We start from the raw sequence: 14,557 nt of genomic DNA on the forward strand, positions 1-14,557 counted from the left end.
AAATATATTTGTTTTATGGTAACTAAGGAAAAAATGAAATGTCCATACTTCTAGAATAATGATAGCTAGATTTCGCAGTACTACTATGGTGAAAAAAAACCTAAATATTATAAAAAAAAATAACTTAGCTTGTTATGGAAGTATTAATTCTTTTTTTCTATTAATCTCACGTACGCAATAACTTCACATGAATGGGTTTATCCAGGGAGGGAGACAACTTTGGGCTGTTTATTACACTAGTCCCCAAAGTTTTATAATAATGTTTTCTTATTTGTTTGCTTTACCATGGGAGGGAGAGGTTTAATTATTCTACAACCCTTTACCCCCCCCCCCCCCCCCCCAACTAAATTACAAATTATGATAACAGATGGCTTATAGGGAATCAAGGACGTCCAAGGGGGGTAAAGGGGTTATACACCCCCCCCCCCCCCATATAAAACACACTATTCAGAAGAGGTTTGATCCTTGTAGGTTCCCCCATACCTTTGAAAACCATAATTTACTTCACACCCCCCCCCCAAAAAAAAAGCTTGACATCACTAGGGGAATGTTAATTTAGCATCCATGGCACAAATCCATCCCTCTATTCCTGGTCCTATCAAGGAAGACAAAGAAAATATCTAAATGACATCTATAAAAAGAGAAAAAAGGATTGATTGTCTTTTTAATACACTTATAATTGACACTTTTCAAGGTATTACATCCACCAGGGAGGGATGGGACATTAGACTGTAAATTACACTAGTACCCAAAAATTTATAATCACGTTTGGCTTCAAAACTTTGAGTACTTAGTTTATTTATTACTTATAAAATTTTGATTGGTTGGTTCATTGACTAGCTGTGTCCATCCAAATGTTTCAACCAATAATATTAATCTCCAGATGGGATACTTTTGTTTATCTCATGGGGTATGTACATTAGGATATATAAGTTGGAAGGAATTTTAATGTTAGGGGGAGATTTGAAAACTGCATCAAATTTTAAGGATTTTTTATAAAATTTGTTATTTGTATAATTCTTTATCTAAAAAAGGAAATACAATTTAAGTTAATTGGTGATTGGTGAATTGAAAACTATCTGCGCTCTGATTGGTGAAGCTTAAGTGTCGTACATCATTCACCCAATTAGAGCGCAGGTAGTTTCTAATCCACCTATCCTATTGGTCAAAATTAATTAACTTAAATTGTATTTCCGCTTTTAGGTAAAGAATTATACAAAAAACGAATTTTATGAAAATAAATCCTTAAAACTTGATGCAGATTTCAAATCTCCCCCTAACACTAAAATTCCTTCCAACTTATTATCCTAATGTACATCAATTAATTATCTATTGTCTTATCCTTTCAGATACCTGACATCCACAAAGGGACAGGGAAAAATATTAGTCTTAACCTTTACATAATTTAAGATACATTTTGTCTCAACAATGATTATAAAAAAGTAAGAAATTTTGCTTTTAATCTTTACTAGCGGCTTCACCTCTAGGGACTTTGACCAAAGAGGTATTAAATAAAAATGCAATACATGTGGTGCAACAAAAGAATATAAAGTCTAGAATAGAAAACCTTAACTATTTTTGGGAAATTTGAAGAAAAGATTGACATGCGCAGAAAGGAAAATTATATCAAAGTAAAGATCACAGTGACAGGTTGGACAAAACTAGAATAATTTAATTACTATCAAAATCTAATAAACAAATATTGTTGATAACAAAGATGAAAAGTTATAATTTAATGAAAAGTCCAAAATTCTAATTTTGATAAGTATAGTTGACCACAGTTTTAGTTTAAAAGGGTTAGTGTTCAGGGCCCCCCTCTCCCCTCAGGTTCTTGTATGGATGTAGCTACTAGTACATGTATAAATCAGCTGTTTGAAATCAAACATAAGAGCTCAATCTATAATATAGATGCAGAGACCAACATTTTTGAAAAGTAAGTTGCTTACTTAATTTAAATTTTTAGGGCTTGGCACATAAAATTCAATTTTAATCCATTGTGAATAGGGTAAAGAAAGCTGGATACACGGTTACATGGCTTTTAGTAATTTATTGCAAAAGGAATTTATTTTGAATATTTTTTCTGAATAATTACTTAAATCATGTGATTTACTAAAAGCCATATAGCCGTTTGGGCCCTTCAAAAGTTCCAATTTTAATTCAGGCTAGCCAGGCAGAATCTTCTACCTGGTTTCTATTCTATACTTTATCTTCTTTAGGTGCAACAACCTTCACATTTTTAAAAAATGGTGGGTTGATTTTTTTTTGGGGGGGTTGTTGTGGGTGTCCCATCTCCCAAGAAAATAGCCTAAAACCACCACAGGAACAGTAGGTATATTCCCTGAAGAGTAGAATCCGATAGGTTCAGTTGTTACCAAGATCTTAAGGAACGGAAGGATGGACACACAGACAGACGGACGGACAGACAGACATCATTCAACTTTGTATTAAAGATAAAAATGTAGCAGGATGTTTGTCTGTCTGTCTGAATTAAAAGATTTGTGAAAAAAAGAACACTAACTCAAATTTTTTTAAAAGGTATTCTATTCACGGGGAAACAGGATGAGGCAACTCAAGAAAATGTTTGTCCTATTTTTTTCCCCGTGTTGATTCAAAACGTATTTATATCCGTTGGATTAGCCTAGGCTAACAAAACTAGTATTATTTTTATGATTTATATTTTAACCCTTAACGGTCGGGGGGGGGGGGGCGTTGAACGCCCCCCATCCGGTTTTTTCTATCTCATTTTCTGTGTGTGAAAGATTAAGAGCCCAGACTGCTTGACTTTTTAAGTGTGGGTATGAGACATAACTGAGAGTTGAATTTTTTTTTGAATATCTCCATCCTGGCGGGCACAGGATGCCAGCAAACCTGGCAGGGTCATCCAGGTAAAGAGCAAAAATATTTGTTTTGACTTAAACAAAGCATTTTATCATACCAAAATACTAAAATATCCTCTAGTAGTACATCCTCATATTAAATACAGGTGTTCATGTCAATTTCAGGTTCCAGGTATGATCCTGCAGGTCCTGATCCTCCAGGTCTCTTTAAAAGGCTACTGTGGCCGCAATTTTTGACTTAGAGACTTCAAATTTCAAACTGAAGCTTATCTTACATGTCTACATAATGTATTAAAATTTTATAAAGATCCGCCCCTGTTTTCGCCGACCGCCGACTGCGGCGGCTGGCAGCTGCCAAGTACAGCTTCGGCCGCTGAAATTATATTTTGATATTTCAAATATAAAATTTACATAAAGATAAACATTTTCTGCAAAAAAAAATTTATTCTAGCTTCAAAAATAAAAAAATTACAGCCGTTTGAAATTTATAAGTAAAAAAGGACCTAAAAACAAAGGTTGTTAAATAAAAGGGTGAAGGAAGCGAAAATTGAACTTGACTTACTTAAGGTCGGAATTTTATCATAACACAGGGGACTTGCACAAAAATTTTAGCCCTCTAGCTCTAATAGGAACTGAGATAATAGGGGGGGGTGCGTTGAACGCCCCCCCCTCCCGACTGTAAGGGGTTAATATTCGTGGAAAGCAGCCTGATAAAAAATCATGTTTTCACCCATCATTTAAGTCTAAACAAGGATGACAACATCCATAAAAGCGAAGCTTTGAAACGGAATGATAGACGAACATTAATTCTTACTAAAATATAACAAAATATAAAAAATAAAAAAAAGGGATAGTTTCACGAAATGCATTTAAACTTAAATTAGTGAACCGCATATTTTTTGCTAGTTAATGGGTTAAACTATATTTATATGGCATATATTTGAAAGAATTTCAATTTTCTACCATTAACCAATTAACAAGGAAAAAATATGCGGATCACTAAATTAAGTTCAAATGTGAAACTACCCCTTCTTAAATTTTGAATTCTGTTTAAGGACATACTGACATTTTTAGGACTTGATTAAAGAGTTGGTTTGCTTATAATATTGTACCTTATTGTAATAGGAATCAGTACTCCAAAAATCAGATCAATCGGATGATTATAACTCATAAAAAATTGTTGTTAAAAAGATAAAAATTAACATGTTAAAAAGGACATTCTGGTAATGATTATAGAGTTGCTACGCTTTCTAAATCGTACCTAACTACTACAGGAATCATCATGCAAAGTTTAAAATCGATAGAACAATAATAACATGCCTAAATTAACTAAAAATGCTATCCGTTACGTAAGGACGGACGGACGTTCAAACTCTGACGTTCGGACGTACGGACGAACCTACCCTAATTATAGAAAAGCTTCGCTTAAATGTCTCCTTCCTCCCAGATTACAGAGTCTATATACCCAATGTTTAATATTAACATAAAATGTCGAAATAGGGTGTTATGTACATATAATTTCACAGGAAGAATAGGACAATAGACAAAGAAATAATCTCCCCGCAATTTCTATAAATCCTTATTTAAAATTAACAGGATGTCTGTCTGTTTGTACCAAAGGATGTATTCGCTGAATCGATATTGTTATCATATACAATGTAGCTTCTCATAGGTCCTAGGGAGATTTATAACTATTTCTTGGGAGGTCAACACAACCCTCCCAAGAAATCGCCCAAAGAAATCTTATTACTTTTTTAAAAACTACAATTAAAAATTGGGGAGGATATACCACCGCCACGCCACTTGCTGTATGAAATACTAGCGGCTACGCCCCCTAGAGGCCAATTTCTTATTTTAGATTTTAAAAGAAAAAGTAAAAAAAAAAGTTTTTTTTTGGGGGGGGGGGCGAAAATTTTAGTTAAATTTTTTTTTTTTTTGGGGGGGGTGGATTTTTCATTTCTTGGGGGGGGGTGGTTGGGGGTGTCCCACCCCACAAGAAAATAGTTAGAAACCTTACCGGGACCTATGAGAAGCTACCCTGTTAAGGAAGATCCCGATCGGTTCAGCGATTAGCGAGATTCTTCGGTACAAACATACAAACACACAGACAAACACAAGGATACCTCCCTCGATTTAAGTTTAAAGGGGTGGGGTCAAAATTTTCAAAAACCCCCACCCCTGGTAAAACCCAATGCACGCCACTGATGCGGATGTACATTGATCATCCATTGTCTTATCCCATAAGATCTCTGTTAGTTATTAGCTTCCTTTGTCCACTGTATAATATTTGTACACATTTTTCTTCACAGGCTTTGACAATTAATATTATTATTTTTTTATAGTAACAGTATGTCTGTCTAAAATGACATGGTTCTCCTTTACAGTGAAGCTTCGTATGCATCCAGGGAAGAGTTAAAAGTATTTGGGGGGGGGGGGGGGGTAACTCATAAGAGAATTCGCACATGAGCTCTTCGCCCCCCCCCCCCCATTTTCAAAAAAAAAACAATATATATAGTTATAAATATATATAAAGTTAATTTATCAATAAAGTTAAACCTTTTCTTAATATTGTTATCAGAAAAGCCGTTTAATAGATATTAAGGAACACACATGTAAATACTTCATCTACTTCTTGTGTTTAATTTTTGTAAAACACATCTGTATTTGTGTATTGCCTTAGTGTATCTTCTTTTATCATATTTGATTTTTTGTAGCAAAGCTATTCCAAAAAAAACAAAGACTGGACGAAGGGGGGGGGGATACTCCCCTCTGGCAAAATAAAGGGGGGTGGATAAACCCTACTATTTGTGAACTTTGCGCGTTAATTTTTTGCATAGGTGGTGAATTCACCACCCTGACAAAAAAAATACGAACCCTCTCGTTGTAAAGATTTTCTGGTGAGCTTCGCGATATGAAATTTTAAGTAGAGATTCTTCTTATAAAAAAGCAACTGCACTTTGACTCATGATGTCTGTTAGTCTGTCCGTCAAGAAGACAAAGCTTTCTAGGGGAAAGAGGTGGTTTATATGGCTGCTATTTGAGATACTCTATTGAAAAAATGTTAAGGTCCATTACTTTCATTTGTTTGTCTTTTGGAAGTTGTTATCCTTGTTTATTATATTACTAACTATACAATTAATTAATACAGTCTGTACATTTTAGCAGGATATAATATATGTACGTGGATATTATGACAGGAGACATTTTGTAGTCAATTGCTACTTTTGACCATATTTATTGGTCAGTATTTTCCTCCAGTAAGAGGGGATGGATGGGGTGAGGGGGGGGGGGTGGGTATCTTTATTTTATCCATCTGCGAGTATCCTCTAATCAGATTTCATGAAAATTTGGTGCAACATCCAAGTAATAATATATAGATTACATTTTAGTAGGACAGGTTTTGTATAAGGGAGAAGACAATGAACGATAAATTTGGAATCCAACTTTGATGATAAACAAAATTATCCCTTTGAAGATTAAAATTATTGGTTGAAAAGTTTTGTTAGATTCTTCTAATCAAAATTCAACTAAAGTTCCTAATGTTTTTCAGCCAACGAATAAGTAAACATTGGGTAGACTGTGAAAATACTTCTGTTTGTCGTTTCATAAAAAAAAACGTTAAGGGTTTGTCATCAAATCATGATTGGGGTGCACAAAGTAACAGCCTACACACTTTTCCGCCAATAATTTAAATCTACTAAAGATATTTCTTATTATAATCTAGAAAGTGATCATATAGAGAATCCAGAGTATCATCCACGTGTTTTAGGATGGGATACTCTAACACCCAAGGATATTAGGTTAAGTAACATCCATCAGACAACCAACCCTTTGATTGCACCACCTTTGTCTGAGAAGTCCTAACTGTGCATGGTAGTGAGTTGGGCCTGTTTATGGGCCAAGGCATTCCCCCTACTCTTATTTTTTTGTCGCGGACCAGACATAGCAGCAGTAGGAAGCATTTTTAACCTCTTTAGTTATGACGCGGTGTCGGTCCAAGATGCGAACCTATCCCCTCCCCGGAGACGAGCGGAGCCTTTACGTGTTGAGCCACGATCGTGGGTTATTTACTCCTATTAGATTGTTGATTACAATGCCGATTGGGTACAATAATATAAGCGAAACTTCTTTATAAACAAGTCTGAAAATGTAAGTATGTCCAAATAAAAGCATCTTGGAATTTTGTTTAGAACTTATAAAAAATTGAAAGCGTTGTTACTATATTTTTATTAATGTTCGTTTGTCTGAACTTCGGATTTTTTTTGCTCCGTTTTTATGAATGTTGTGATCTTTTATTACCAAAAAATTAGGCCAAAAAAATAATTTCATTGTGTTATAAATCAATTTAGCTTTTTTTATTAACTAATTGCAGGACTAATTGTTATTTTTTTTTAATTGTACATAAGCAAAGCATTCTAACATTTGTAATGAAATAAAATTTTATAAAATAAGAAGAATATCTTATTTATCTATCATTTGTAAATCCCTGTGTTTTTTGTTTTGTTTTGTAATAGTTATTTATCGTATCGTATTATAAACGGCTTTCCGCGGATATAGAATGTACAATTATAAGATTAAAACTAGTTTTTTAGCCCCGAGGTGCCGGAGGCACCGGCTAAAAAACTGGTTTTAATCTTATGATTGTACATTTCTATATTCGTAGAAAACTGGATATAATACGATGCTAGACATAGTTTTTTCGTATGGATGAGAACCGGTTCCTATCCACCGGATTCGAATGAATACGAGAAAAACTATTACTATACCTACTATGATTTGCTTATTAATAAGATTATTATAATGAGGTTACATCTTTGATTACTGATTGTCTCTTTAGTAGATTTATTTTATAACAAGGATAACAACATCCATAAAAGCGAAGCACTGAAACGGTAGGACAAACGGAAATTAACACTTGTATAGTGTCAGAACTGAATAATCAGAATATAAAAGTATCGAAAGAGTCGGAGCAAAATTGTAAGTAAATTTGTAGAAAAACTGCTTGATACAGAATAATGTTTATGGACATACTTACGACTTGATTATAGAGTTGCTTCGCTTATTACATTATACTTTGTTGTCCCAGGAATCAATATACAAAAAATCAGATCAAACGGATAATTAGATAACATAAAAATTTGTTGTTAAAAAAGTAAAAAAATCAATATATTTAAAATGGACCTACGGACATTCTAGTAATGATTATAGAGTTGCTACGCTTTCTAAATCATACCTAACTACTGCAGGAATCATCATGCAAAGTTTGAAATCGATAGGACAATTTTAACATGCCTAAATTAACGAATAAAAGCTATCTATCTCGGACGGACGGACGTTCGGACGGACCTACCCTAATTATAGAAAAGCTTCGCTTTTAATAAATGTACATATAAGTATAGATATAGGACAACTATTGGCTGATATTCAAAGACCCAATTGAAAGTTAGAAAAAAAGATTACCAAACCCCCAAAAATTATTAGTATTACTGGTAACACTATTAACAAGGATGACAACATCCATAAAAGCGAAGCACTGAAACGGTAGGACAAACGGACATTAACACTTGTATAGTATAACTGAAAAATCGGAACATAAATGTATAAATGTCGAATCAAAATTGTAGGTAAATTTGTCGAAAAACTGCTTAAAAACAGGATAATGTTTATGGACATACTTACATTTTTGACTTGATTATAGAGTTGCTTCGCTTATAATATTGTTCTTTGTTGTCCCAGGAATCAATATACCAAAAATCAGATCAAACGGATAATTAAAACACTTGAAAATTTGTTGTAAAAAAGTAGAAAAATCAACATGTTTAAAATGGTTGTACGGACATTCTGGTAATGATTATAGAGTTGCTACGCTTTCTAAATCGTAACTAACTACTACAGGAATCATCATGCAAAATTTGAAATCGATAGGACAATTCTAACATGCCTAAATTAACGAATAAAAGCTATCTATCTCGGACGGACGGACGGACGTACGGACGGACGGACGGACGGACGGACCGACCCTAATTATAGAAAAGCTTCGCTTTTAAAAATATTCATTAGCTTTATAGATAGCTAGCTAATCAAAAAGATAGATAGCTATTAAATTGATAGATAAGTAGATAGATATATGAATACCTTCAGCCTTAGGAGTATTGCTGGTAACAGTATTAAAAACATTAAATTCATTAGATAGATAGATAGCTAATTAAATAGATAGGTATGTAGATATATAGAATTATATACCTTCAGCTTTAGGGGTATTACTGGTCACATTATTAAAAATGTATACTAGATCTATAGATAGATAGCTAATTAAATAGATAGAAAGATAGTTAGGTACAAAATAGATATATAGAATTATATACCTTCAGCTTTAGGAGTATTCCTGGTAACAGTATTGAAATATTGACTAGATATATAGATAGATAGCTAATTAAATAGATAGATAGCTATTAAATTGATAGATAAGTAGATAGATAGATGGATACCTTCAGCTTTAGGAGTATTGCTGGTAACAGTATTAAAAACATTAAATTCATTAGATAGATAGATAGCTAATTAAATAGATAGGTATGTAGATATATAGAATTATATACCTTCAGCTTTAGGGGTATTACTGGTAACAGTATTGAAATATTGACTAGATATATAGATAGATAGCTAATTAAATAGATAGAAAGATAGTTAGGTACAAGATAGATATATAGAATTATATACCTTCAGCTTTAGGAGTGTTACTGATCACAGTATCAAAAATATTCACTATATAGAAAGATAGATAATTAAAAAGATAGATAGAAAAACAGATAGATACCTTCAACTTTAGGAGTGTTACTGGTCACAGTATCAAAAATATTCACTAGATAGAAAGATAGCCAATTAAAAGATAGATATATACCTTCAGCTTTAGGAGTATTACTGGTAAAAGTATTAAAAATATTTACTGGATAGATAGATAGATAGCTTTATAAATAGATAGATAAAAGAAAGGTAGATAGATAGATACCTTCAGCTTTAGGAGTGTTACTGGTAACAGTATTAAAAATATTGACTAACACCAGGAAGAGAGTTATAAGCAGTGCCATGCGTCCTGAAAAATAAACAAGTACAGTTAAATTCAAAGACATCCAAGCTTCTTTTTTTTTTGGGGGGGGAAGAGGGCTGGAGGGGGATGCTGTAAATTTTAATGGGTAGAATTGCATGTAAAGCCCAAGTTACCCAATTGGGGGATAAATTAACCACAATTTTTAGAGTATGGCAACATTTGAAACATGACTTCTGACGTTTTTTGAAAATTTCATTAACACTAAAGTGTAACACACTCATTTAATTTTCGAAAACCCTATGGGGGCAAATATACCCCCCCCCCCCCAGAAAGAGTCAAAGCTTACCTGGAATTACTTCTGGAGGTACAACAAAGCTGATCCAGGACACAACAACAAACAGGCCTGAATGAAATGAGTTTAGTTTCTATTGTCGTCACCAGATGGTTAGAAAATAATTTTAAAGATACATTAATTTGTCTTATTATGTACTAGTTGATTCGCCTCTAGCTTCTAGACATGCTTAAGATTTTAGTTAAACAAGGATGACAACATCCATAAAAATGCTTCGCCTATGATATTGTATTTTGTTGTCCTACGGACATTCTAGTAACGATGATAGAGTTGCAACGATTGCTAAACTGCACCTAAATGTTATAGGAATCATCATGCAATGTTTGAAATAGATAGGACTATTTTAACAAGTTTAAATTCACGAAAGGAGATAACAGTTACGGACCGACCCTAATTATAGAAAAGCTTCGCTTTGAAATAAGAGCTTGAGATTTTAGTTCAAAAATGTCTCACCAGATGGAAGGTAATAGGTAATCAGGTAATGTGACACATGTCGCTTCAGAGCCATCTCAAAACCAGCCACACTGAAGTTGCCTAGAGGTCCGTAGTCAAGGATCATGTCTTCGGGAGTCAGGCCCTGCAATTATAAATTGATAAATGCTGACTTCTAGGACAATTAGACATGATGTAGGGACGCGTCACTAGATTAAAAAACGTTATACGTCAATATCCTATTAATACTAAATTAAAACAAGAATATTTTTCATGAAAACTGAGGACTTTTTAAACTGAAATAATAAGGTTTTTGTCTTTTTAACCACTAGCGGCTTCGCCCCTAGACTCTAGGGGTTTTGCCCCAAGAGATGACAAAAAAAAAGTTAAGATGAAATTCGTAAAAAAAAAAAATAAGAAGGACCACGGAAATCTTCTACAAAAAAAAAGACCAAGGACATCTCCAACAAAAAAAATTAAAAATGGGGGAGGGATTTTTTGTTTTTTTGGGGGGAGGGTTGGGCGTGTCCCACCCCACAAGAAAATAGCCTAAAACCACCACAGGACCAGTAGGTATATTCCCTGAAGAGTAGAATCCGATCGGTTCAGTGGTTACCGAGATCTTAAGCTTCAGACGGACGGACAGACATCAAGTTACTTTGTATTATAGATGACCGATAGACTGACGGGACAAAATAATGTTTGGATTAGATGCACATATATAATAGGAATCTTCACTAAAAATATCAGCTGTCTATCTTCAATAGCATCTGATTCTTTAAAGCTTCGCTCTTATGTTTTATGAATGTTGTTATTCTTGTTTTTCTTATTATTACGCAAATTACCGTTTAGACGTTGGTAACTTTAATAGCTTTCATAATTGTTTTGTCAACTAACAAAAAAAACAAGGAATAACAGTTAGCGCAGCAATAAGAAACTCATTCCGATTTATCCTTTAAGGTTTGAAATCATAGGATAATTCTAACATAATTACCATAATTACCGATCAGACGAACCCGCGACCGTGGCTTAAAACGTAGTGCATCCGCTCGCAGTCGGGGAGGTATTGAGATCGAATCTCGGCGCAACACCACGTCAAAACTTAAGACGTTAAAAATGGTTCCGACTGCTGGTATGTTAGATACCCGACAATCTCCAGACAATGGTCGTGCAATCAAAGAGTTGGTTGTCTATTTTGGTTGTTACTTAACCTAATACCCAGGGTGTTTATACAGAAAAGGAGATATTTGGCTGTATGAGGTAGTAGATTAAGATATTAATACAAACATTTGTACTTTAACGGACAAACAGATGAACAAAATACATATGAAGTAGTTTCGCTACCAATAAAAAAGCCATAGAGTTATTTCTATTAATACAAAGATCAAAGTTTTGATAATTAATTGTCTATAAACTTTTTTCATGGACAAAAAACATTAATATTCATTGTTTTTAACCCTGTCAAAAAACGTGCTATATAAGAAAATAAGGATGACAACATCCATAAAAGCAAAGAACTAAAATGGTAGGTTATACGAACATTTACACTTGTAGAGTGTCAGAACTGATTCCTGAATAAGCAGAATATAAACATATGTATTGTACAAGTTTGAACAAAATTTTAAGTAATTTTGTTTACATTTTTAGTACTTTATTATAGAGAAGCTTCGCTTATAACTGTACTATTTTGTCCAAGGCATAAGTACTAAGAGATATAAGTTTTCCGGAATTTTAATGTAGGGAGTAGATTTGAAATCTGCATCAAATTTTAAGGATTTTTTATAAAATTCGTTTTTTGTAAAATTCTTTATCTAAAAGCGAAAATACATTTTAAGTTAATTAATTTTGACCAATAGGATAGGTGGATTTTAAACTACCTGCGCTCTAATTGGTTGAATGATGTACGACATCCAATCAGAGCGCAGATTTTTTAAATCCACCAATCACAGATGCCAAAATTAATTAACTTAATTTGTATTTCCGCTTTTAGATAAAGAATTATACAAAAAACGAATTTTATAAAAAATCCCTAAAATTTGATGCAGATTTCAAATCTTTTCCCTACATTACAATTCCGGAAAACTTATATCTCTTAATAAGTACTCCAAAAATCAGATGACTGGGATAATTATATGACATGAAAAAAAAAAAGTTTAAAATGGATAGGACCATTATAACATGTCTATATTAACGAAAAGAGCTAATCGTTACGGACGGACCGATCCTAATAATAGAAATGCTTCGCTTTTAAAAATAATTCTAAATTCTTTAACCCTTACAGATCGGGCCCCAATTCCCACCTAAATATCTCGGCTCCTGGTACAGATAAAGACGTAAAAATTTTTTCTGGTGGTTCATGTGTATTTTTAGAGAAAATTACTTTTTTTAGTCATAGCAGTCAGACCGCTCCTTAGCCTAGCCGCTTTTTAGCGGCCAGCCGCTAAATTTAAAACAACTGTAGAGCGGCCAATTTTGCAGCTAGGATGACCAAATTTTAGGACGAACTTTTATTTTTCATAACAAAAAAATTACTTTTTCTGATCATCGCCGAAAAACGGCAAATAACGGAAACCGCCATTTTCGGCGGTTACGGCGGTAAAACGGAGGTTGGCGGCGCAAATTAATATTTTTATCTGTTTATTATTGCCTAAGGATTTACCAAAAAAAATTATAGGTCTCTAGCTGTGATAGAAGCCACGATATTCATGATTTATATCTGTAGTAAAAGCCGGACAAAAATCGGTCATAAAGTCGGTCAGGGAGCGGTCAAACGGTCATAACATCACTTTTTTCAGAAGGTCATTGATATCTAAGTATTCACCAAAAAAATTTTAGGTTTCTACCTTATACACAAAAGTCATAATGTAGAAATTAAGATTTATTTAGAATTTTTTCTAATTTTTTTTGCTACCCAACCGACTTTGACCGGACACCACGACCGACACAGACCAGATATCCTAATAAAATCAACTCTTGCCGACGTATAATTACTAAACTTAAAAAGTCATGAAGTTACAGCTCTCCATCTTACCTACAAAAAAAATGAGATTGAAAAAACTAGAGGGGGGGGGTCTTTGAGCCCCCCCCCCCCCCGATCTGTAAGGGTTAATTAAGGTTACAAACAGTAAAGTTAGAAAACTACTCTGAAGTGGCCAAAAATATCAAATATTCACTAATTCATAAATACTTTTTAAAATGTGTAAGCCATTTCCATTAAAAGCCATATATATTAAGAGATATAAGTTTTCCGGAATTTTAATGTAGGGAGTAGATTTGAAATCTGCATAAAATTTTAAGGATTTTTTATAAAATTCATTTTTTGTATAATTCTTTATCTAAAAGCGGAAATACAAATTAAGTTAATTAATTTTGGCATCCGTGATTGGTGGATTTAAAAAATCTGCGCTCTGATTGGATGTCGTACATCATTCAACCAATTAGAGCGCAGGTAGTTTAAAATCCAACTATCCTATTGGTCAAAATTAATTAACTTAAAATGTATTTCCGCTTTTAGATAAAGAATTATACAAAAAACGAATTTTATAAAAAATCCTTAAAATTTGATGCAGATTTCAAATCTACTCCCTACATTAAAATTCCGGAAAACTTATATCTCTTAATATATATAAAGGTAGAAATGATTAGAAGGAGAGGGGCAAAGGAATAAATGTATTAAGTATAGATGTGTAACCCAGACAACTACCTGGATTAGGTCGTGAAGACCTTTTTCGTCTGCTAGAAAATTGCTATCTGCTCTTTTGTATCAACTTGGATGTGCTTATATTCACGATGCTATAAGCTGATATTTAAAGACCCAATTAACAGTCGGCACAGGGTCCACATACAGTTACTTAACTCCTCTCGTCCCCCCTCCCCCCCCCCCCTCCATGG

At 33.6% G+C, this 14,557-nt stretch overlaps 1 protein-coding gene across 1 annotated transcript in view; it reads right to left on the reverse strand.

Annotated features, from left to right (window-relative positions):
• LOC145324330 (glycine receptor subunit alpha-4-like) overlaps positions 1–14,557 on the reverse strand; it is a 111,020-nt gene that overhangs the window by 18,990 nt on the left and 77,473 nt on the right. Inside the window, exons 12-14 of the mRNA XM_080166945.1 lie at positions 10,688–10,811; positions 10,229–10,285; positions 9,844–9,927 (exon numbers count right to left, since the gene is read on the reverse strand). Of these exons, the coding sequence (XP_080023071.1) occupies positions 9,844–9,927; positions 10,229–10,285; positions 10,688–10,811 (265 nt within the window). The remainder of the gene's footprint in view (positions 1–9,843; positions 9,928–10,228; positions 10,286–10,687; positions 10,812–14,557) is intronic.

The sequence above is a fragment of the Acartia tonsa genome, chromosome 7, assembly GCF_053477335.1.
Source record: "Acartia tonsa isolate MP-2025a chromosome 7, ASM5347733v1, whole genome shotgun sequence".
NCBI classification, from domain to species: Eukaryota; Metazoa; Arthropoda; class Copepoda; order Calanoida; family Acartiidae; genus Acartia; species Acartia tonsa.